General features: G+C 40.1%; 3 protein-coding genes and 1 long non-coding RNA gene across 5 annotated transcripts; 3 read left to right on the top strand and 1 right to left on the bottom strand.

Moving 5' to 3' along the window:
- Positions 1-10,745: 10,745 nt before the first annotated feature.
- On the bottom strand, positions 10,746-11,899 carry LOC138913358 (uncharacterized). Its single transcript, XR_011419051.1, has 2 exons — positions 11,543-11,899; positions 10,746-11,458 (listed from the first exon to the last, which is right to left on the bottom strand). It is a non-coding gene; the product is annotated as an uncharacterized lncRNA (long non-coding RNA).
- A 562-nt stretch (positions 11,900-12,461) lies between these two features.
- On the top strand, positions 12,462-13,695 carry aqrs (aquarius). Its single transcript, XM_017150672.3, has one exon. The coding sequence runs from the start codon at positions 12,498-12,500 to the stop codon at positions 13,602-13,604; it is 1,107 nt and encodes a 368-aa protein (XP_017006161.2). The 5' UTR covers positions 12,462-12,497; the 3' UTR covers positions 13,605-13,695.
- A 300-nt stretch (positions 13,696-13,995) lies between these two features.
- LOC108063543 (seminase) lies at positions 13,996-14,975 on the top strand. The gene has a single exon (XM_017150667.3). It carries the CDS (start codon positions 14,022-14,024, stop codon positions 14,928-14,930), a length of 909 nt encoding a protein of 302 aa, XP_017006156.2. The 5' UTR covers positions 13,996-14,021; the 3' UTR covers positions 14,931-14,975.
- Positions 14,976-19,590: 4,615 nt separating this feature from the next.
- LOC108063546 (putative polypeptide N-acetylgalactosaminyltransferase 13) lies at positions 19,591-22,923 on the top strand. Of its 2 annotated transcripts, none has more exons than XM_070217532.1 (7): positions 19,591-19,774; positions 19,840-19,925; positions 20,324-20,499; positions 20,571-21,037; positions 21,393-21,562; positions 21,708-21,887; positions 22,510-22,923. In XM_070217532.1, exons 1-7 carry the CDS (start codon positions 19,652-19,654, stop codon positions 22,901-22,903), a joined length of 1,596 nt encoding a protein of 531 aa, XP_070073633.1. In that variant the 5' UTR covers positions 19,591-19,651; the 3' UTR covers positions 22,904-22,923. The 2 variants fall into 2 exon arrangements, with proteins under 2 accessions (XP_070073633.1, XP_070073632.1); XM_070217531.1 differs by having other exon boundaries at positions 19,592-19,774; positions 19,840-20,009.
- Positions 22,924-23,054: the final 131 nt, after the last annotated feature.

Here is a 23,054-nt window from a genome sequence, read left to right as displayed (position 1 = left end):
CATAAAAGTGGGTTAAGCTGGAGAATAGGGGAATTAGTGGTCATAGATAAAAACTAGGGGTCTCATTTAGAGGTTTTGATTAGTTTTAGAGGCACACTTAATTTGTAGCTAGAAAAAAATATTTTTAGATTTTATTTATTAAATGAACAGAAAGTAATTAAGTAAATACTAAATAAATCATTAACTACGAAGAAATATTTGCAAGCTAAATCAGTTGACAAAGATTGTAATTTGTTTAAAAAAAAATATTTCTATTTTAATTTGTAAAAATTATATTAATAAAATTTATACTTTTAAGTAAAAAATTCTACATTTTAAAGCGAAAAATATTTCTCTGACTTCTTACACCTAAAATTGCAATATTTAAAATCTGAACATTTTCCACCCTTTAAAAGGGAGACAACAAGATGTCTGTTAGAGTGCCAAAAAACCAACAAGGACATCCGGAAGACAAGTGTTTAAATTACATACGACATTGTTCGAATTTGTTTATCTTTGGATTTTTTCGCCAGCTTTGTGTCATTGAAGGCGCTTTTGGCACCGAGACAGGCGCACACTCGCATTCGCACTCATACTCACCTGACCATTGTCCTGCTGGCAAGGATATGCTCGAGATCGAAGCCAAGCGAAGGGATGGGATGTGTCACTTGTAGCAATTTGAAGTTTACAGGGTCACTGGGGACCTTTGGACCGGCGAACCTCGTTGCCCATAAAGGACGGGCAAAAACTTAAAGACAATGGCAGGCAGGCGGACGTAAGGACGTAACAAAAACGTAATCTACTCAACAACTTACTTTGCTTATACTACACAGAAAAACAAACAAACACAAAAGATCAAATTGATATGTGCAGGTTAATTTAGTATTTTAACACAGTATTTTTATAACTTTTATGAAATGATAAAATATCTAATTGATATTTTTTAATCCTTAATTTGACATTAATAAGGTAGAAATGATATGACATAAGGTAGAATTGATATACCTTTTTTTCATATGGATTTTTTTCTGTGTACAAGAATCTGGAGGTGGGGATCTGAAATCAGTGTTTGCGGGTGTGGATGTGGATGTGAATGCGGGTGTTTGGGTTATTGTCTTGGGCATCTTCTTCTGTTCTCTTCGATTCGAGGACGATATACGACAAGTTTTTCGAATAAAACCAATACAAGACGCTGGCGACACACTTCAGTATGAACAAATAACAAACTAAATAAAATGCCAGAGACACCAGCCCGAGGGGGCCTTGAATTGGCCGGGCCAGCAACAATAACTGTTTGGGGAAGGTCTTAGCCGGGCTATATATACATATATATATATATATTTATATATGAAAATCAGCTTTGGCTTTCGTATTTAATTTTTGGTTTTGTTTTTCCTGCTTGCGGATTGTGTTTTTATTTTTGCATACAGCATCAAAGTTTTTGCTACTTGAAAATGTGAAGCAGATAAAAATAATGGAAAAGTTTTGCTCACTTTTTTGGTGCTGAAAGTGCGGGAAAGTTGGGGGACTGGCAGTCCATATAGAGAGCAATATGCTACAGTTCGGTTTGGCTTGGTTTTCCTTTTGTTTTTTTGGCCTGCAAGTGGCAGCGTCTTAAGGTGGCAACTACTTAAAGTTCAACTTTGGCTTAAGCACTCGCTGCAGGCTGCAATTCCTCGCTGGGGGTGTGACACCTTTTTCCTTTACCACCGGTAACAGGGCCATTTTATTTATTACCTTACCTAGTTTCTTTTTGCTTTTCCACCCGAGTGCTTAGTCCTGAATCACGGGTTTTTATTGCCAACGCTGACGCTGCCCTACTAAGCTGCAAAGTCCTTAGATAATAATCCCTTTTTTCTCTTAATAATAAACGACAATGGTACCTGGGCTTAGTTTAACTAATCGGATTGCAAGTTTATTGAGTGCATTCGAACCAATTAAATACTCACATGCTAATGATGATGAACCGATTCTATAAATTCACTATAAAGGAGAGCGAAATGTGAGTGAGCTGTGGGAATCGCGTGAATTGGGATAATCCTCGGGCTTCCAAAGGGGAAAGTATTTCCAGCACCTAGAAACACTCCCACCTGGCTGAAAGTGTGTTGGTGTCGGTGTGAGCCACAATGGCAACTAATCAGCTTTTTGTGCAAAACGCGCGGGAGTGTTGCCTAAGGTGGTAATGGAATGATTTGGCTCTGGATTTGCCTGCCAGACTACACTAAAGAAAAAGATAAAACTTCAAAAACTTCCATCGAAAGGGGTAATGAAGAGAAAAAGTTTTTAATCGAAAACGACAAAAATTCTGTTCTTTTATCGAATCTGTAAGTATTCCCCTATTAAAACCGTACATTTTTAACGAGTTGTATTAAATCTACCTAAACACAGAAAAATAGAGAACGAAAATACCCATATCAATTCTTATCATTTTTAGAATTTTGTCTTCTCACTTTGCCCTCTTGATGTTAAGATCGAAGTATTGTCCATTTTGGTTTTCTGAGTCAAAAATAATCTAGGTTTTCATTGTTAAGAACAGGTGTTATATCATAAAGCATAAAGCATCTATTCTTCTGTATACAAAAATTTAAATGGACGGAAGTCCTTAGGGCTTCAGTAATATAATTTCTGAAAACCCATTGGCTGTATCAGGCCTCAATCTTTTTTGGTGTGTACCTGCAACTTTTCAGTTGTTTCACTTTGGGGAGCAAAATTTCACTCGAAAGAGGCAAGGCAGTGAACCGTGTGGGTAGTACCCGTACCACCCACCCACTGAATCCACCACCCACTGCACCCACTGCACCACCCATTGCACCAGCACTCGTGGCTGTGATTTATTTACCGTTGAAATTATCTTGTTTTGCGGTTTGATGCATCGCATTGCCAAAGTAACTTTATTTTGCACTCGAAACCTTTTTGCACTGCACCGCGCAGAGATAAAAATTTACGTTTCGGCTTTCATTTTCTTTTTGTGTGTGTTTTTTTTTCTCCACCAGTTTTTTGTTTTTTTTTTTGCTCCTCACTTTGTGTTGCTAACTTTTCAACTAACGTCGACTTGGGTGAAAATTGACTTTGCAGGCAGGGATCCTGGGGATTCCCCCGCCCCCTCTAGTGCTAGGCGTTCTTTTAGTGCATAAAACTTTTGTGTTAGACTATCAATATTTGCGCCTGCGAGGGCGGACTGTTTATCTAGCTGCAGTTTGAAGTTTGTGTGCATGCTGCGGCCGATTCTAGAGATTCTAGAGATTCTGGGGAGGTTTGCCAACCGGTTGGCAAAAACGCAACACTTTAGTTTAATTGGTAACCAGGCGAGCTGTGTACATTTTTAAGTAAGAGTTAATATTTAAGAGCTTCAGTTCGGCTCGAAATTTGCTCTGCTAATTTGACACTTGAATTTAGAAAGTTTTGTGTGTGGACGGCGAGAGTTTTGGAGATTCGGTTTTCTGGCCAAGCCGCATACACGAAAATGCCATATCAAAGCCGACCACACGTCACAATCACACAAACACAGGGGGGAAAAATCCTTGCAGGTGTGTGGCTGTGTTTTTCTAACCCCCCATTACACACATACTCATGCAAATGAGTGTGACACCGTGTGTTTATCATGCTTAAATAGCTTACACAATTATAATAATCCCCACTGCCACTAAATGCAGACAATGTCCATGGAAAACGCACACAATTTAGGGCCAGCACAATGGGACGTTTAAAAGTCAATTGTCAAATTAAATAAGTTTAAAATAATAATAAAAATAATTCAAACTATCTTGTTTTTCCGGTATTAATGGATTTAAATATTATTTATATTTGACATCTTTGCATTACAAAACTTCAATTGTTTAACACCCAATCCCATGGTAGCCGCAGTTTGTTTGCCAACTATTTTCGTTTGTAATTTATTTGAAAATTGAATATAAATTATTTAGCAAAAAAAGCATTAAAGGCGGGACGACAAGTGAGAGAGTGGCCAACAACAAAGGCGGAACATGGCTCTGAAATTTTAATTAAAACAAACAAACGGACACGGGATGGTGAGAACTACACGGATCGGTACTTATATATGTACAAGCGGAGCTCCTCGATGATTACAAATATACACAGAAAAATAATTTGATATGAAATAGATCCTTTTCTACATTATTTCAAATCAATAAAAAGCCAATGTGATTAATATCATCTTCTGATTCAAACTTATCAACTAGATATTTTATCATTTAATTCTTAATACTGTTTTAAAATACCAAATTTAGTATTTTTTGAATAAATATTGCAAAATAAGATTAACATAAGTTATATTCAAATCAAAATGATATGAAATTATCCTGCACATACTAATCTGATATATTGACAATTTATTTTTCTGTGTATTCTAGTTGTATCGTTCAACTTTTGCCCATAAATGGATGAGGGGAATGGAATGGGGAGTATGATTTGTTTGTTTGTTTGCTGTAGCTGTCATTATAAATTTCATTTCAGCCAGAACGGAAGTCTGTATGTCTGCCTGCCTGTGTGGGTTTACCAATTTTAATGAGGTGATATCGCAACTTTCAGAGGGTGCAAGTAGAACCCACTCTAATTGGCAGAACAAAAAACATTGTGAATCAATAATGAGCTAACACACACATCGGAACCTTTAAACCGAACCCTTTGTGCGCCGCAATTTAACCGCATTGACCATTGATTGAGTTACTGGTTGCCGAACAGCTATGCATTGTACATTGTACATATATCAACGGAATGACGATGAGCTGAGGACTACTGCCAATGCTATTTGCACATTAGTCCAAATTCAATAATAATGGCAAATGCAAAACAGAAACTAATTGCAATTTGCATGCAGTTTCTCCAAACAGCAATTCGCATGCCAACTGTTTATTGAGTTACTTCATAATTACAATGGCACACCGATATTGTTATAGTTTTTGGTCCTGACCTGAGGGTTTTCAGGTCGTCATCGTGATTTCAAAGATGAGAATGCAGAACAGTGCTGCTAGATGATTCTTTCTTACTTTAAACTTTTTCACTTTTTATCTTTTTATTCGTAAAAGTTTATTTAATTTACCTTATTAAACAAGAAAGGAAGCTACCTTCGGCCAGCCGAAGCTTATATACCCTTGCAGATAAAGTAATACTCACTCAGTGCAGTTCCAGGGATTCCAGATTCAGTGTTCCTATTTTTGAATTTTGTTTTTAAGTAGTCAAGAATTAAAACGACTACTTCCTACAAATTAACAAGAATTTTCTTATATATGTTTGAATATTCCTATGGGAGCCTTAAGATATAGTGGTCCGATCCGGCTCGCTCCGACATATGTACTACCTGCAATAGAAAGAAGACTTTCGGGAAAGTTTCATCGCGATAGCTTTAAAACTGAGAGACTAGTTCGCATAGAAACGGACAGACGGACAGACGGACATGGCTAGATAGACTCGGCTATTGGTGCTGATCAAGAATATATATACTTTATGTGGTCGGAAACGTCTCCTTCACTGCGTTGCAAACATCTGACTGAAATTATAACACCCTCTACAAGGGTATAAAAAGGTTATATGATAAAATTTGTTAATATATATATTTTTAATCTTATAAAAAAATATAATTTAAAGACAAAAATCGATAAAAAATGCAATAATCTATTTTGATTTATTTATTATATTTTCTACTAAGGTTATTTTCTTTACTATTAAAATAAATTATAGCTAAAATATATTTTTAAACTTAAAAAATTATTTTAAAAATTTACAAAAAAACTAAAATTCATTTTAAATAATTTATTAAATTTCTTTTTATTTTTCTGACGCCAACACTGCTTTGGAAGTGCAATCAGCGGCATAATAAGTTCAAATGCAGTGCCGTCAATACGAAAACCGCAAATATAACTACCAATTCAGAGGGCAAAGGCAGCTAAATTCTTGCTACGACCCTCAAAAGTAGGCGCTGGATTATGGCCGAACTATTGGCCTGACGAGTAATATCATAAATTCATTACCCACAAGGCAGCCGGCCACGCCCACCGATAACCACACGCCCCCTGGCCGCAGTAATGAGCTTTCACATTTCAACAGAACAGCTCATCATCAGCCTGTCACCGCCCCCCGCCACCGACCCTTCCACTGCCACGCCCCCATTACCGGGAATGACTATTGAAAAACGGTTGACCAAAAATGACGCGCAAATGTTGGCAACATTAAATTAAAGCGCCAGCAAAAGTGGCTCAAACCGCACGCGAAAATTTATGCATATAAATCAGGCAACGTGGCCCGCTCGCTGATTGACGTGTGCCCGTCAGCCGGGCCCGGCAAACTACTGCTAATTTGTCGAAGGGGTGGGAGAACCCCTCTTTAAAAAAAAAAATAGAAGAAAATCCGAAACAACCAAAACAAGGCAAACGCGGCCAAGCCAAACCAAAGCAAACAACAACAACAACTGAGCAAGCGAGTGTGCGAAATGTGCCGAAATTCCATCAAAGCGACGTTTTACGGATAAAACATTTGCATATTTTGATTGGACACGCCCAGTTGTGTGTGCACAGTGGGCGAGAGCAAACAATGGCGACGCTTTTGGGACGCTTTTTGGCTTTGGCTTTGGAAATGGCTATGGCTTGGCATGCAGCTAACAAACTGCGACGTGCGCTAGGCTCAGGCAGCAACAGCAACATCAACAACGGGAGCAGCAACAACAGGAGGCACAGCAGCAACATCGGTGGCAGCAGCAACAACAGGAGCAACACCAACAGCAACACAATGGCTGCGATAAGGGAATCGGGAGTCAGGAGTCGGGAATCGGCGACTACCGACTGGACACGCCCACTGGATGGACGGAGCCGAGGGGCGGGACGGTCAACTCCCTGACTGGTCTATCATGCGGCTGACGTGACGTGACGCGGCAGCGATTTTTACACTTTGCACTTTTTTTCACAGCCCGATACCCAGGACATTTTAAAATATAAAAGGTAGATGAGTTCTCTGAGCTGACAATTAGAGTTAAGATTTATTGGAAAAAGTTGAATATAATGATTACTGATTATATAGTTTTTTTCCAAAAATTATGAATTGAAAACAACTATTATATTTTCTAAGTAAATATTTCCTGAGCAAATATTAATATTAAAATATTTATTTTTAAAGGAAATTAAAATTTTTATGACTTAAGAAATGATATTTCTCAGCCACTTTTTTTTTAATTGAAAATTGTATTACGTACCTATAGCACATTCAAAAGTACTTTTATAAAAAATCAGACCTTTAAAACATTTAAATTTACTAATTGTATCGACAAATTATACTTTAAAGCGAATTTTATTTTATTTTTCCTAACAATTGTTTTTCTTCTTCTTTTTGTTATATTTACTGCTTAATACTTCATAAAATATTCCATAAATAAAATCACAATATTAAGCGACTTGTTTCCAACTAGCAAACTTTATATAGCCCTTGCTAGTCGATTACTCGAATGATTCCCAGCATTTACTGCTTCCGATTTTGCTGGTCAGTGGCTCTTTGTTTTACTTTTGTTTTAAACGCGCTTTTTTAGTTGAGCTGCCGTTCATTTTCCGTTTTTTTTCGTGGCATTTTGGCGTCGTCATCCGTCGCTGTCGTCGTCGTGGGCAATAAATCTTCATTTTCGCTATTAAAATGTTGTAATATTTTCGCTTGTTTTTTAACGCGCTGCCGATTGTCCTCGTCGTTCTGCAGCTAGCCGAAAATATATTTTGAGTTTTGGTTTAAGGACCGCACAGCCAAAAGAGCCATAAATAAAAAATAGAGAATAAAAATTGAATTGCCCGGCCTTAGTTTTTTTGTCCGCCCCGTTTTATTTATTTAGGGGTGCCGCTTAGATTTTGTGTGCTTCTAAACGGATTTATGCCCGCTCGTAATTGATCTTTTTCAGCGAAATTGCCCCGGCGATAAGCTATTCGATATCAAGTCGACTTTAATTCGAATTTATCTGAACGGAGCGACTGCTGATGTCACTGCTGACGCATTGCGTATACGCAGCGTGGCGCTGCCATTAGTGTGTGGTCTTTCAAAGAGTCAGTGGATGTCGGTGAATGCAAAATGCATGCAGCTATCGTGCTGCGACTACCCTTATTGCATTAAAATATTTGACACAATTGCAGCTTTATGGCAATTTGCAAATTGCATTGCCACCCGTGGAGTTTCGCTTTTGGACCTGGGTTGACTTTGTCAGGTGCACACAGAGTTCAGAGCTCACATTGTGTGAGCTGTGTCATTTTGAATAATTTCCGAGTGCGTGACAACATATTTTTTCCATCGCCTCGCATGCAAGTCAATCAATTTGGTGTTGGGAGCGAGAAATATTGATAAGTAATTTTACTTTACGGGTTTAAATAAATTTACCATAAGCTAGGATTTAAAGGTTGCTAATACATTGATTTAGTAAGCGTATTATTTTCAGGAATTCCCTCCTAACGATTAAAGCCGGGTTCATAAATCAAACTGTCTAAAATGGCATACATAAATTTTCATACTGGAAAAGGCATTTGCGATGAAATTAACACGCTGCGGCCGGGAAAACGTATCGCTGGCTGTGATTAATGCAACGCGGCGTATGCGTAACGTTTCGCTAGCTGTCTTTATTAATGGACGCTGATTTGCACATAAAGCAAGGGAGCATACATATGAGCTGCCGGGCGATAAAATGCGGGGAAGGAGAAGAGGATTTGGCCAACAAGGTGCTGGGATTAAACTAGATAGAAGTGAAGCTCAGGAGCTCCCTGGTCTCCTGGCTGTGGCTTCTTGGCTGGAGCAGGAGCCTGAGCTCTCTGGGCATTGTTGTAGAGTCATTAAGGTGTAAATTATACCACTAATTAGCCATTAAGCAGCAAACGGCAGGAGGCAGCGTTTAAGCACGTACATGCCAAAACAAAACGAGTTCTGCGTGCTGTGAGGGACCGGGAACTATATGCTAGCAATAAAATTTAATGAGCATATATAAAATGTTAGAGTGAAAAGTAAATTCGAACCGATACATAAGCACAGAAAGAAAATTTGATTCGAAAAAGGCTCTTTTCTACCTTATTTCATATCAATAAGAAGCCAATGTCAAATTTATGATTCATGCATATCAACTTGACATTTTATCATTTCATAGAAGTTATAAAAACACTGTTTTTTAATACCAAATGTAGTATTTTTTAAAAAAATATTGTGAAATAAGATAAAATTAATATTTATTCATATCAAAATGATATGAATAACTTGATCTTTTAAAAATATTAAATTAACTTGCATATCAATCTGATCCTTTGTTAATTTTTTTCTGTATATGTGTATTGAGCTTAAAGGTCTGCCAGAACTATCTGTTTGTCTTTAATCCTTTGCTAGAAAAGCGAACCGAACAACAAAGCAAGTGCGAGAAAAACAGCAGAAATAGTTTGAAAAAATATTGAATTCTTGAGACATAAACAAAGTGAAGAGGAGCTACAGCTATAGATATAGAACTCCGGACTCTAGACTATTGAAGCAGAAAATCGAAAATTTATACAAATATGTTGAAAGAGCAGGGAAAGCGGGAAGGAGCAGCAGGGAAACCGGGAAAACAGAGCAGCGCTTTGGCGTTCGGGAAATGTGCAGCGGCGGCAGGGCAACAAAAGGAGCAGTAGTCCTTGTCTATGGCCAATGTGTCCCAATGTGTGTATGTGTGTGTGTTTGCCATGGCTAAATTTGCATTTATTTTCTGAGGGTATGTTCAAATGTGCAACGAACTGTGCTTGAGTGGAAGAAGACAGGCGGAGAGCCAGCGCAATCAAAGACGAAGAACTAAGCCACCACTGGCGTCGAGATCGCTCCTGCTCCTTTTGCCGCTTTTGCTGCTCCACTTTTTGCCATTTCGCCCAGCGGCCAAATCGTGTCCATTGCATCTCCCAGTGCTCCTTTGCTCCCTTTTGCCGTGTCCATCTCGAGAACAGCACAAGACAAATGTACTCGCACAGCTGACCCTGCAGCCAAATCCCGAAACCGAAACCCAGCACTCGGAGATCCATCTGAGCAGAGGAGAGATCCACATCCACAACTGCCTTTGATTGCTTTTAAAGTGTTCTTCGCTTGAAATTGAATTTGCCATTAGTCGTTGGCAACTTGTAAATTCAAATAAGCTCAGCCCTCCAGGATCCTCATCCTTTACTGTATCACCACCCCCTTCTGTTTCTGTGTTTTTCATTGCGTCATCCTGCATAATGAGCTGCAAAATCTTTGCTCGGCTTACGTGGCGTGTGAGTGACATTTAATTTGCCGTCGACAGCGTGAGTATAAAACTTACAAAGCGCCCTAAAGGAAATCCACCCTTAAACTAGTTTAATAATTGGGCTTTAGTTTCAGCGGAAAGCGCAATATTTACACTTTCTTTTTATTATACCTAAAGGAAAAAAGTTATTTAAATAACATTTTTAGTTTATAGCCAAATGGCTGTTTTAATTGTTTAATTTTTGGACCACTTAATGAATAAAAATTAAGAGAATGTAAAATAATAACTACAAATAACTTGAAACTCCTTCTAAAACAAATGAAATTTAATTTTTTAATTTAATTTAATTGGAGAAATTTTAACGAAAATTATCTATTTTCAAACATAACTTAAAACAATTTGGATTTGGATTTGCCTCTAAAAAAGTAAACTTTAATAAGCACAAAGAAAAAAACCTAAAATAAAAAATTCTCCTCTAAATAAATTAGAATTTATTAACTACTTCTTTTGTTCCAATAAAAAGCGAGCTAGTTGATAAGAAAGGGTTATTTTCACACCATCCCTTGTTCCTTATCAAATCGCGACTCGTCTCTTGTTTCAGATTTGGCGCCCGTCCCATAGAGATTATTTATTGGATGGCAGACACACAGCTCGTAGGAGCACTAAAATCCGGAAGTAAACCGGATCCGGCACGCGTTTTACAGCTAATAATAAATGACCCGAGGTTTTCAGCCGGGCACGTACGCATAAATTTCGACAAGGCCGTTGGAAATCCCTTTTTCTTTTTTTTCAGGTCAGGTGGGCTCGTGCTTCCCCGTTGGCCCATAAACATAATGACCAGCTATTACGGCCGGTCGACTCGGCTTACTGGGGCCGCAGGAACACATGTTTGTCAGCCCAAGTTATGTGCCAAGTGTAACATATTTTAAATAATTGATGAGCGAACCCGACCCGGCAGCTGTTCCTGGTTCTGTTCCTGCTCTTCCCCTCTAGATATTTGCATGGAAAAGCCTTTGGCTGCCCATCAATTAGACGCACTCATCGCCGTCGAGCCTGCCTGCCGACATGGCTGTCACTTTTTGCTGTCGACGCCAGAGATTCAAAAGGAGGGAGTCCGCCTGGAAATGCCTTTGGCTCATCCGTTTTCTTGCCGCAGGTGGTGCATACATTACAAACACTTCAATTTCCGTCTGCCAGTCAGTTCAGTCGATGGCGAAGCCTGATTCTGAATCAGTATTTTTTCCGAGAAAGAGGGACCTTCCTTCCACCAGACAACTGTAATCAAAGCAAATTAATTATCTATGTCCTTCGTTGTACGCCGTCTTTTTTTCAGCCATCTCGCTTATGGACTCGTCGTACCTTTCAAGCCTTTCATGTCCGGCACAATGTCGTCTGCCGTTGTCAGGAGGGTCCACTCAGTTCCGTCTGCCTCCACTCGATGGCGGCAAAAGGCAAGAGTTAAATGACGGCCATTGATGCCTGGTTTATAATTCAATGTGCAGCCTCCACATACTCATACCCCTTCCTTCGGTAATATCGGGAATATCTTCCATTCCTTCGCAAAGGAGTCTGGAAAAAAGTGCAAATGCCAAAACAATGACAGACACGGCAAATAAAGGACTGGCTGGGAATTATAGAGAGAGAAGTGCGAGACGAGGCTGCTAGATTGGCTTTCGTCTAAATTTTTAATTAATATTTCTGCTGGTGCACTGGGAAAAGTATATTGAAAGAAAAAGAATACTTTTAAGTCACAGAAAAACAACAAAAAGTTTTTGTTAATTTAAGAAAAAGGTAAATGATCTACGAAATTTAATCCTTTTTGTCGGCACACTTGGAAAAATATATTGGATAAGCTATAGATATTTTCATGACCATAAAAAATATTTATTTTCTTAGAACACTTTTTAGGACATTTCAGGATGAATGAAATTTATTTTATTTTCTTAATTTCAAAAAAGGATACATGACTTTCAGAGCCATTTTTAAGGAAATGTTTCACTATAATAAAGGATTTAACTACAAAACAAAAGAGTTTCAAATATTTTAAATGTTTAAAGCTGATTTATGTAGCTTTTATAAGAATATTTTACAGGAATAATGATTTAATAACAATGAAAGGGGCTATGAATTTATCTATAAAAGAAAATATATTATATTTATTTTTGTTATTTACTCTGCAGTTTTACATGTTACTTCTCCAAGTGACTTTCTCTTCTCGAATTAAGAGTGCAACTAATTAGGTTAGTTAAGAAAATCCCTTTGGCCATGGTGAAACCAGATCAGTTGCCCCGCTTACTGTTAGTATCTTTTCAACATGCGGCTCCCAATCACATGTATTTTGCTTCTAGTTTTGGGGCTCGACTACAGTGCCTCAATGTGGGTGAAGAAGTACGAGGAGAACTACCATCGACCCACGTACCGCAATCATCGTCACAGTTCCGATCAGCACGTGAACTACAATCGCGAGGCTCTCGAGGCAAGTCGAGGCCACGTCCCTGCGTTGGAATCCCGCAGCATTACGCCCTTCAATGCCAGCATCCACCTGTCATTCTACGTGAACATCCTGAACGAGGGATCCGTGATCTGTGCGGGTGCCTTGATCTCGCACCGCATGGTCATCACATCGACGCACTGCTTCCTTCCCGGCCAAGTTGATGCGACCTACGAGTTTACGGCAAAGAAAATGACTATCCTGACGGCCATTGACTTCGCACCCAATACGGAACCGCATCAGGTGAAGGCCTTCTTCATGCCGGTCAACCGGGAAGATCACTTCATCAATCATGTGGCCCTGCTCGCCTTGGATCACAAGCTCCAGCGGCGCAAGTATCGCTATATTCCGCTGAATCGCAGGAGACCCCAAATGGGCGATGAGGTGAAGATGGTCTACATTGGGCCACCCACTTATAAGGTCTCGTTCTACAACACCCGGGTTTTCGATTTCGAACGCTGCCATATCCATTATGGTTTGAAGGACCTCTTCCACATATCCACCTTTGAGCCGGACTTCTTTTGCGTTCGGAATAAGAAGCACTCGAAGAAGAGCACCTGCAGCACCAGGCCAGGAGATCCCTTAATTGTGGACAACAGGCTGGTGGGTGTAAATATCTATGGGGAGCATTGCGACGAGGATGATGACTCTACGAATATGGACATTTACCTGCCCATCAGGGTGGTCGTACCCTTCATCCAGATGGCCACCGATGCTCTGAGGGCCTTCACATCCTCGGGTCCCTACAATGCCTCGCTGCAGATACCGCTCTCGCCTCTGCTTCAGTCCCTGGCCGACAAGGTTCCCAACGTCTACGTTGGTTCTAATATTCCCCATTTACCCTTCGACGATGCTTTGATGGGAGGAACTCCCGATGACGGCAGGGACTCACTGGAGCACCATATCAAGCATGCTGATGAATATTACTAAGTAGTTGGGTGTACAAAAACTTAAGGATATTAAGAATAATATTTGTATTTTACCCAAATACGGAAATAAAATGGAAACTTTTTATTTTAAATACACATAGCGGTTAAATCGATATGCGCATGGTAAATTTCATATCGCTTTCACCGTGCACTACCGATTTCTCTCTCTCGGAGATTCGAAATAGAATGAGTGGGAGGAAGAAAGACATATTCGAAATTCGAACTGACCTCTTGTTTACATTTCGAGCTTATCAAGTCAAAATATAACGTAAATTTGATCATCGTTTCATATCATGTTTTTTTGGGTGTAAAATTGGCCTTTTAAATCTGTTATAAGCGTTTCAAATTGATTTTCTAAGCTCCATGGTAAGGAAATACCAAGTTATAAGGTCAGTATCAGAGGCTTCTTTGAGCAACGATGCTGCGTTTACTTTGGATCCTGCAAATGCTGCTGGTACTCGTTGTCCTGGCGAATGCTTCAGGATCCAGCAAGACCCATTCTCATCGCTATTTGCTGAGCCCCTATAGAGCGCAGCACAATCCAAGGACACAGATGGATTACAAACGAAGTGCTAGTGCGAAAAGTAAGGATCAGGCGGAGGTATCAAATGATACACCGCATTTCGGGACCTCCAAGGAGCCCATAGTAAGGCTGACCAAATCCGGAAGGAAGGTGCAGCTGCATTTCCTAATGGTTCGGCTCTATCAGCACAACAAGTTCATCTGCATGGGAACTATAATATCCGAGAAGCTGGTAATAACCGCATCCACCTGTTTCGATGAAGGAGGAAACGATCTGGTGTCGATGAAGATGTACAACGACAAAGTGCTCGATGGGCACAAGATCCCAGTGAACAGGACTTTCCTCAAAGGTGCCGATCCTCTGCTGATCGCCATCGAACTAAACACCGCCCCGCCCAATTCCAGTGTATTGGGCGACACAGTGAAGCTCTGCGATACGGAACTTCAGAACTACAGTCCCGTCGAACTGCCCCTGTGGATTCGGAGTCGCCACAGTATTCACTCGCAGATAACGTACGTCAAGCCCATCCAGGAGTGCCGGCATCGCCTAAAGGATCCCAGGGGCGTTGTGGCCACCGGTTCGATGATCTGCGCCAGGAACATGAAGTACACGGCCAAGTGCCAGAATGCCGTGGGGAATCCTTTAATTTACCGCGAAGAAATCTGTGGCATCAACGTGGCGGGCCACAATTGCCCCGCCTTCACGGGAGTCGATCTGTACATTCGAGTCTACGATGCCCTCGAGTTCTCTATTAAAGGCATGGAAATCATTAAAAGCTCCCATATTGAAGATACAATATTGTAATGTCAAATAAATATTTACAATTGATTTCTTTAAAGTTTAAGGAAATGTCTCTTACTACGTCCAGTTATCCGATTAAAGCGAAACACCTTTTAAATAGCGTAAATAAATAGCCATTAAGAAATCCATTAACAATCATTATGTGAAATGTGACAAAAAGTCAGTTGCAAATATCGCCATGTTGAAAGTGGTAATAGTTCTGCTTTTGGCCTGGGTAACCCTTATTTTTGCCGAATCGGAAAATACTCCATCACCTGTAAAACATCATAGGATGCGGTATAAAAATGGCATCTGGCGTCCACACTTCGGCTACAGGAAAAGTCACTACGCAAGTAGTCACGGCTAAGTCAAAAGATTATAAAAGTACTAACCCCGACTTACTGAATAAAAAATGTAAATACCAGACTTTTGTTATTTGAGTTTAGTAATAAATGTGGTCATGCTAACAATGGGTATATTTTCTCTGGCCTTTCTGGGTATGAGCAACGTAAAAAATCTAAGAAGTTGTAATATAATATTTATAAAGTAAAATAATAACTACATACTACAGAAAATAATTAATTGCTCATAACAAATAAGGAAATATTGAAAAACAAATGTGGTCAATATTATTTTTAGAAAAATAAATAACATCATAATCGTCTTATTTATTGTTCCAATTGGTTTATCTTAAATTAAACGATGCCCAAGATCAAATAGAAACAACTTTGTGTGTGCGCCACACAAATATGACATTAAATTGTTCTGCCTCATTTCCGTTCGGCTGGCTGAGGTTCAATCAAATTAATGAAAAATTGCTGCCTGCCAAATCAAAGTTGCCCACGAAGAAGAGCCATTAAACGCGCAGACGCTTAGCAATATTTTGCCAGGGGAAGTCCTTTGGCTCAGTGTCATTGACAAAAACCCCGGCCCCAGAATGAATGAGAAGAAACTGTACAAACACTGAGATGAAGTGGCAGTGGCAAAAGAAAAAAAAGAAACGAAAAACCTTTTGTACTGCAGCGATAATGTCATCAACTAAAGTACTCCGTCGGGCATAGTGAAAAGTTCTAGTCAATCGCCATAAAGCACCATATAATGTGACTGGGGGGCGACTGGGGATCCTGGAACTCGGATTCGTATTCGGATTCATGGGATGTTGACAGGCGCATACAAACTGTGTAAACATCATTAAAATGGTTTTTTCTACACCACCCTCACCCACCGAAATCGAAATGGAAAATCATTGAAATTATATTTCTGTCCATGTGTTTCCTTTTTTGATTTTGCTTTTTGATCTTCGTGCTGCGATTTGTCCCCCCCTCCGCGAAATGAGGTCCTTGAGGTCCTTGCAAATTAGCCGCATATCACTTTATGGCAAAAGCACTTTGGTAAATTAAACTAAATAATTCAAGGGCGCGGCCGCAGTTCATAACAAACAAATTTTTTTCTTTGTTTTTGCAAATATTTTCAAGCGACCCTCACGCACTCATAAGCGAATATGTGGCTGCAGCTGGAATATGGACATGGAAATGTTTGACAAGAAAAATGCGGTCGTCTGCTCGAGGGAGAACTCAAACAATGCTAAGCGACTAAATGATACAATACACAGAAAAAAACAGAAGTATAAATTTTAATTTTTTATTAAAAATATTTGAAATTTTTTAATTTTTTGCATTTAAAGTAGAGTAAAGATTATAATTTAAAAGTGTTTAAATAATGGGAGATCATAATATAAAATAAATATATTTAGAATAATTATTTCAATTAGTCTCTTTAATAAACGGATAACATTTTCTTTTATAAATGTTCCTTACCTATACAAAATCTATTTTTAATTGATTCCCTTTGATTTTTTTTTCCCAGTGCCTTAAAACGCATTTGTATGTGTGCGCACGTCCTTGGCCCTCGTCTGTGCATGTGTGTGTGTGTCTGAGGGGGTGCGTAAAATTTTACGATAATACGCAACAATTTCGAAATGAGTGCACCCTGCTAAGCGGCCTGGTCTGCTGAGCATTTCGAGTGCAAAGAAAGCAATTTCCTCAATATTCTTTATGGCCAACAGGAGCCGCCAAGGGAGAGAGAGAGACAGAAAGCTACAAGAGTGAGTGAGCAAACAGGGGGCACTGCTTGCTGGTTTTTTGTTATTATTTTCAAAGTTCCATAAGCCGGCTGCTAATAAAATTTTAGAAGCCTGTGCCGGGCTATTAACATTATCATAACGCACACAGTCATGTGTATGAGTATGTGTGTGTGAGTGGCCCTATAACACCCACACTGTCACACCACATAGACGCTGACACACATTTACATGCCACTTAGGCATTGTCGCCCATTCCTTTTGACTAGCGTTGCGTATACGCCGCGTTGTGCGTGCGCCTTATAATTCATTTATTGGCATAATTTCATTTTATTTTTATTTGTTTTACGGCTCTTGCGATTGCCTTTGATAGGAGATAGGCGAAAAGCAAAGCGAAAAGATGTGAGAGAAAAAAGGAAGAGCTTTGGCAAATTGAAAACATATTGAATATCGAATTTTGTTGCCTTGGCCGCCCTTGAATTTCGCCGAGCCACTTAATTGCTAAGCTGCACACGCGACCCGGCATACAATTAGGTATCCTCGGGCAGGACACCCTAGGAGTAACCTGGGGAGCATCCTACTGGGCATCCTGTGCATTCATTACAAAGCACTTTAATTCGCTCGAGCTTGAGCGCATAGATCACGCCCGGCTTAATAAATTCCCACGCCGAAAACAAAAGAATATCCTCGGACGTCGCTGCCACTCAGTGGGGGCGTATGTCTTACCTGGCACCAGCTGGAATTGGAGAGCTCCGGCTCTGTCTGCACACTTGTCTGTTGTCTGTTGTCTGGTCGGTGGGGACGTGACTGGAAAAATGCATTTCCGCTGCACGTAAAAACCAGGGAAAAACTAGCAGAAAAAAAAACAAACCGAAAAGCAAACCGAGAGCGAAGAGGAAAACGAGAGGCACGTAAGTCAATCAGCAACTGAGCAGCAGCCACAGCTCAGCGAAGGACCAAGGACCTAACAACCCAAGTATAACCCTAATGCAATGCGGAAGTCACACTCCAATTTGGCCCAGGCATGGCGCCTGATTTTGTTGCTAACTGAATGAGTTACTTCCGCTTTGCCTAACAATTTTAAATAAAATCACATCAGGGGAGGTGGGGAACATCCTCTCCAGCCAACAAACTCGGACACTAACCAATATGGACAATGGGTGTGGATGTGTATGAACAGTTGTTACCATCTCCCCGTTTTTCCATTTTTTTAGCCGTTACTCGTGAAGTTAAAGGGTATATTGTATATTTTTTAGAAAGTATGAATAATATGTCCATGTCCGTTTGTCCGTCTTTCTGTCCGTATAAACGCAGAGATCTGTCTGGCGCCCGCAAACTTAAAGATTTCGGAAAGGTATAAATGCAATTTTGTTGTGTTTAGTATTACCTAACGAAAAGTAGAAGAAATTTTTCATATCGCACCATTCATTAAAAAGTTATGAGCAAATAATGATATTCAAGCAGTGCAAGCAGTTTATTTGATACATGCTTTAGCTGAGTAACGGGTATCTAATAGTCTAGTTAGTCGACCATTAAGTTCTCTCCTGCTTCTCCTGTGAATATAGAGAGTAGGATGTGTGGCTGTGGCTCGTAACCGACGCGACGCTGGCCTTTGAAATATTTATGGCAGCAACAAAAGGCCATAAAAAGGCAATGCCAATATGCTGGTGAATCTCTGGCTGCTGGCTGGCCATTCGGTAGCCAATTTAATTCACTCCGGCGCAAATCTCCCGCCGGCCATCAACTGATTGACATAGGAAATAGTCTATATTTGCAAGTCCATCGTATTATTATGTTTCCAAACGCGAAATCAACAGCAATTATGATGTGGGGGAAAATAAAACAAATCAGTATATAATGAGTGGGTGGAAAATTGTGCAAATCATTACACTCAATTAATTGCTTGCGAAAAATATGAATTGCAAAATATTTCCACGCTGCTACACACACACTCAATCACTCACACATACAGTAAATAATGCAATTATAATGCAAAAATAATTTAAACAAATGAGGCCGCTTTGCATTCCCCGTGGCAAAAGTCAAATTCCAATTATTTAATAAACGATGTTTTTGCTATTGACCGAAATAGTTGCGTCCATATCAATAACATTCAATCACAATCCAGTGGATAAAAACTTGTGAATGTTTGATAGCGAATAGCGAACTGCGGCAAGGGGCTATGAATGAAATATCATCGATAACATGTTCGTTTCCCTTAACACCTTAACCCCCCTAACACCCCTTAACACCCGAAAACCTGACAGCTCATGGGTAATAGATAGTTTCGTTTGCTGCAATTAACACCTTGCTGCGCTGCACACACAAATATTTGCTAAACTTATCGAACATTTATCAATGACAAGTGTGACAGAAAACGATGATATGGTATATGGTATGGTATGTTGGCCAGCGAGTCACGAATAGGGCATTCAATATCACATGTGACGACATACAGAGCTTTTTAAAATTAAATACAGAAATCAGTGAAGTGATAATATGAAAGGCGACCGAACAGAAGTCAGTAATACTGAGCGTGAAGTCGCAATCTCAGCGATTTAGTTTCGCTTTTCGGTCCGACTTGTGACCACTTTGAACGCCATGCGGAAACGAAACCGAATTATAATCGGAATCACTTCAGTTATATTCACTTTGTATATTTTCCATGTTCGCCCCTAGAAAATATAGTCGGCCTCGCCGCTGCATTTTCTATATACTTGCCTTTGTGATCTGTCAGCTGTTTTTCGTTTTCCTATTTATCCGTAATGGAAGCTATGATAATAAGGCAGTGAGTGAAGTGAGATAGTTGTGCTTTTAAAGTGCTAATTAAATATCTCCCATTTCTGAATCAAGTTCTCTCATCAGCCGTTGCATCATGAAAGTGAGAGTAGAAAGCACTTTCTGGAATACCGTGAATTTATCTCGAAAACACCACAAAGGTCAGAGGATTTTTACCAGTACAATCTGCACTTGAGTGATTCTTTGGGAGTAATACGAAAACTGCCCTTAACGAAGCATACTAGGTAGTAATAAAAAAAAGATAAGAAAGCTCTCCGGTCATAAAAATTAAATATTTGTCAGATTTTTACACCCTTTTTTAAACAAAAATAAAAACAATGAAATAATATTAAATGTAATATTGACAAAAGATCGGATTCATATGTGCAGCTTAATTTAACATTTTTATATGAGTTAAGATTATGTTCATCTCATATTTCTATATTTGTTCAATAGTACATTTGATAAAATATTAAGTTGATATGTTTGAATCATAAATTTGACATTAACCATATCGGCTTTTACGATTTTAACTGGGAGCTTTAAATTTTAACTTTAGCTGTACGACCCGCTCTTATAACCTCCCGCCCCCTTGGCAATCCGATGTGAGTGTGGTGATCAGTTTCCACAACGAGGCGCGTTCGATGTTGCTGCGCACCATTGTTTCCCTGCTGCGACGAACGCCGGAGGAGTATCTGCACGAGCTAATTCTCGTGGACGACGGCAGTCAGGATGGTAGGTCGGCCATTGACCCTAAAATTAACCCCAACCCACTACTTATCGCACTTATCGCACTCTTTTAACAGTGACCCTGCTGGATGACCTCAGGCGTTGGATGGAGGAGGTTTTTGGTGGACGGATGGATCGCCTGGGGCTCATCCTTCTAAAAAACCAGAAGCGCATGGGCCTGATTTGGTCGCGCAACAAGGGCGCCTCCTTGGCCGAAGGACATTATGTGCTCTTCCTGGACAGCCACTGCGAGGTGAACGATGGGTGGCTGGAGCCCCTGCTGGAGCGACTGGAACTCAATCCCCAGCTGGCAGTTAGCCCACTACTCGACCCCATTGACCCGACCACCCTGAGCTACCGGAAGGGCAATGAGCTGCTGAAGGGCGGTTTCGACTGGTCGCTCCACTTTCACTGGCTGAAACGACAGTTGGCTAAGAAGGAGCTCCCCGAGATGGCCTACAAGAGTCCTGCCTTTGCCGGTGGAATCCTGATGATGTCACGCGAATGGTTCTTGCAGCTGGGAAGCTTCAATTCGCAACTGAAGGTGAGAAAAAAGTTCGATATGAAATAGGATCAGGTGTACCTTATTTTATATTAACAAAAGGCCGATATGATTTATGTCAAATTGATGATTCAAGCATATCAACATGATATTTTATCATATCATATGAACAAATAATGTAAAATAAGGTAAACATAATCTTTACTCATATGAAAATGATATAACTTGATCTTACAAAAATATAAAATGTACCAGGACATATCAATCCGATCTCTTGTCAATTTTCTTTCTGTGTAAACCTAATTAGCCAGTGTCAAGTGGGCTAATTGGCAGTGTCACTCTATTTTTCTGTCACACTTCCAAGTTATCCCCTTCTCTTGTTCTTTATCCTTCGCAGATCTGGGGCGGCGAGTCCATCGAGCTGGCCATTAAATTGTGGCTTTGCGGCGGACAAATTGAGATCGTGCCCTGCAGTCGAATCGGACACATCTTCCGGCGACTTCATGCCTTCGACTTTCCCCCGCAACTCGACCAGCAGTTGAGCCCCGCCCAGGAAACCTATCTGCAGTGAGTAGTCGGGGATTAGGTGTGAAATGGCCGCACCGCACCGCCTCTGGTATTTTTCAATTTATTCCAGCGTCCGGCGTTCGTTTAATATAAACATTCCAATCGCATGCTGATTGAAGGACTCTCTCCCCCCCCTCTCCTGTAGCAACTCAAAAATCATTGCCGAGTCCTGGCTGGACGAGTATAAAAATATGTTCTACGCACTGAGGCCGGTGGCCAGGCGAATTCCATTGGATCACACCTACGACGAGATGCAGAGGCTGCGCAGGGAGCGCCAGTGCCAGCCCTTCGAATGGTATCTGCGGCATGTCAGTCCCGAACTAAGGTCAGTGCACTGGGGAAATTAATAACCTAAAAGTAAATAGAATTAGCTAAAACTTTATAGCATACTATACATACTACATAAGCTTTTAATGGTAAAAAATAAATAATTCTGCGTCCTAAACTTTTTATGACAAAACAATACATATGTATATTTAAATTGAAAATTTGTTTTCTCATTGATAAAATATTTCATTAAGTCTTTTGGTAAGTGGTAATATGATATTAATTTTATATATCCACGGGGGGTATTTTTTCGGGTGAAAAATAAAAGGAATTTTCGTATTCAAAAAGTATGCATCAAAGTAATTGTTCTGATTTCACCCCCCACAACAAAATCCTAGATCCTAGATCCACTGTTATAAATAAATTATTTTTAATAAATAGATATTATTAGCAGACAAAAAATCTTATAAATAAATATGTTCAATATTTACAAGAAAGCAAAAAGGATAAAATTGGCTCAAACATGAGAATTGTATCCCATATATATTTATTTCAAATGTTTTATTTATAAATATATTTTTTTATATTAGAAGACTAAAGTAAATTTTGTTTGAATATTTCTTTTCTGTGTGTTCAGTTATCTGAGTTATTATTAATTTAAAAAAAATGTCCCTTGGCAGGATTCACTTTGACGAGCTGTCGGCGACGGGAACGCTGCGGAATGAGGATCGGTGTCTGCATGCCAGACAGAGTGACTCCCAGCTGATCCTGGCGAGCTGTTATCTTAGTGACATCACCCAGTGGAGGATGCTGCGCACCAGTGGCCAGCTGAGCACCCAGCGGGAATTGTGCCTGGGCGTGGGCCACCGTATGGGGATAACCCTACAGCCGTGTGGCAGGAATGAGACCACAAGAAACTCACAGCGATGGCTCCGCCTGGGCACCCACTTCCTGCACGCCGAGACGCACCTGTGCCTGGATAATCCGCTCAAGGAGCGGCTGGAGATGAGCACCTGCCGTTCGCATGCCGTCTCGCAGTCCTTTCAATTTGCATTGGAAATGGATGCCAGCTAATGATACTCAATACTCAAATATCCCCGAAAACAGATCCGCTTAGTTCTTGATGGTTGGTTGAGTGTTTGTGTGGGCAAACCTCTGGGCTTGCAGGTAAATCAAAATGCTGACATGTTGTGCTAATCTCTGTGAAACATTTCCGCTGCCGGTG

Source organism: Drosophila takahashii, chromosome 3R (assembly GCF_030179915.1).
Source record: "Drosophila takahashii strain IR98-3 E-12201 chromosome 3R, DtakHiC1v2, whole genome shotgun sequence".
Taxonomy (NCBI): domain Eukaryota; kingdom Metazoa; phylum Arthropoda; class Insecta; order Diptera; family Drosophilidae; genus Drosophila; species Drosophila takahashii.
The sequence above is the reverse complement of the archived record's forward strand: the minus strand, read 5'-3'. Positions and strand labels throughout refer to the sequence as shown.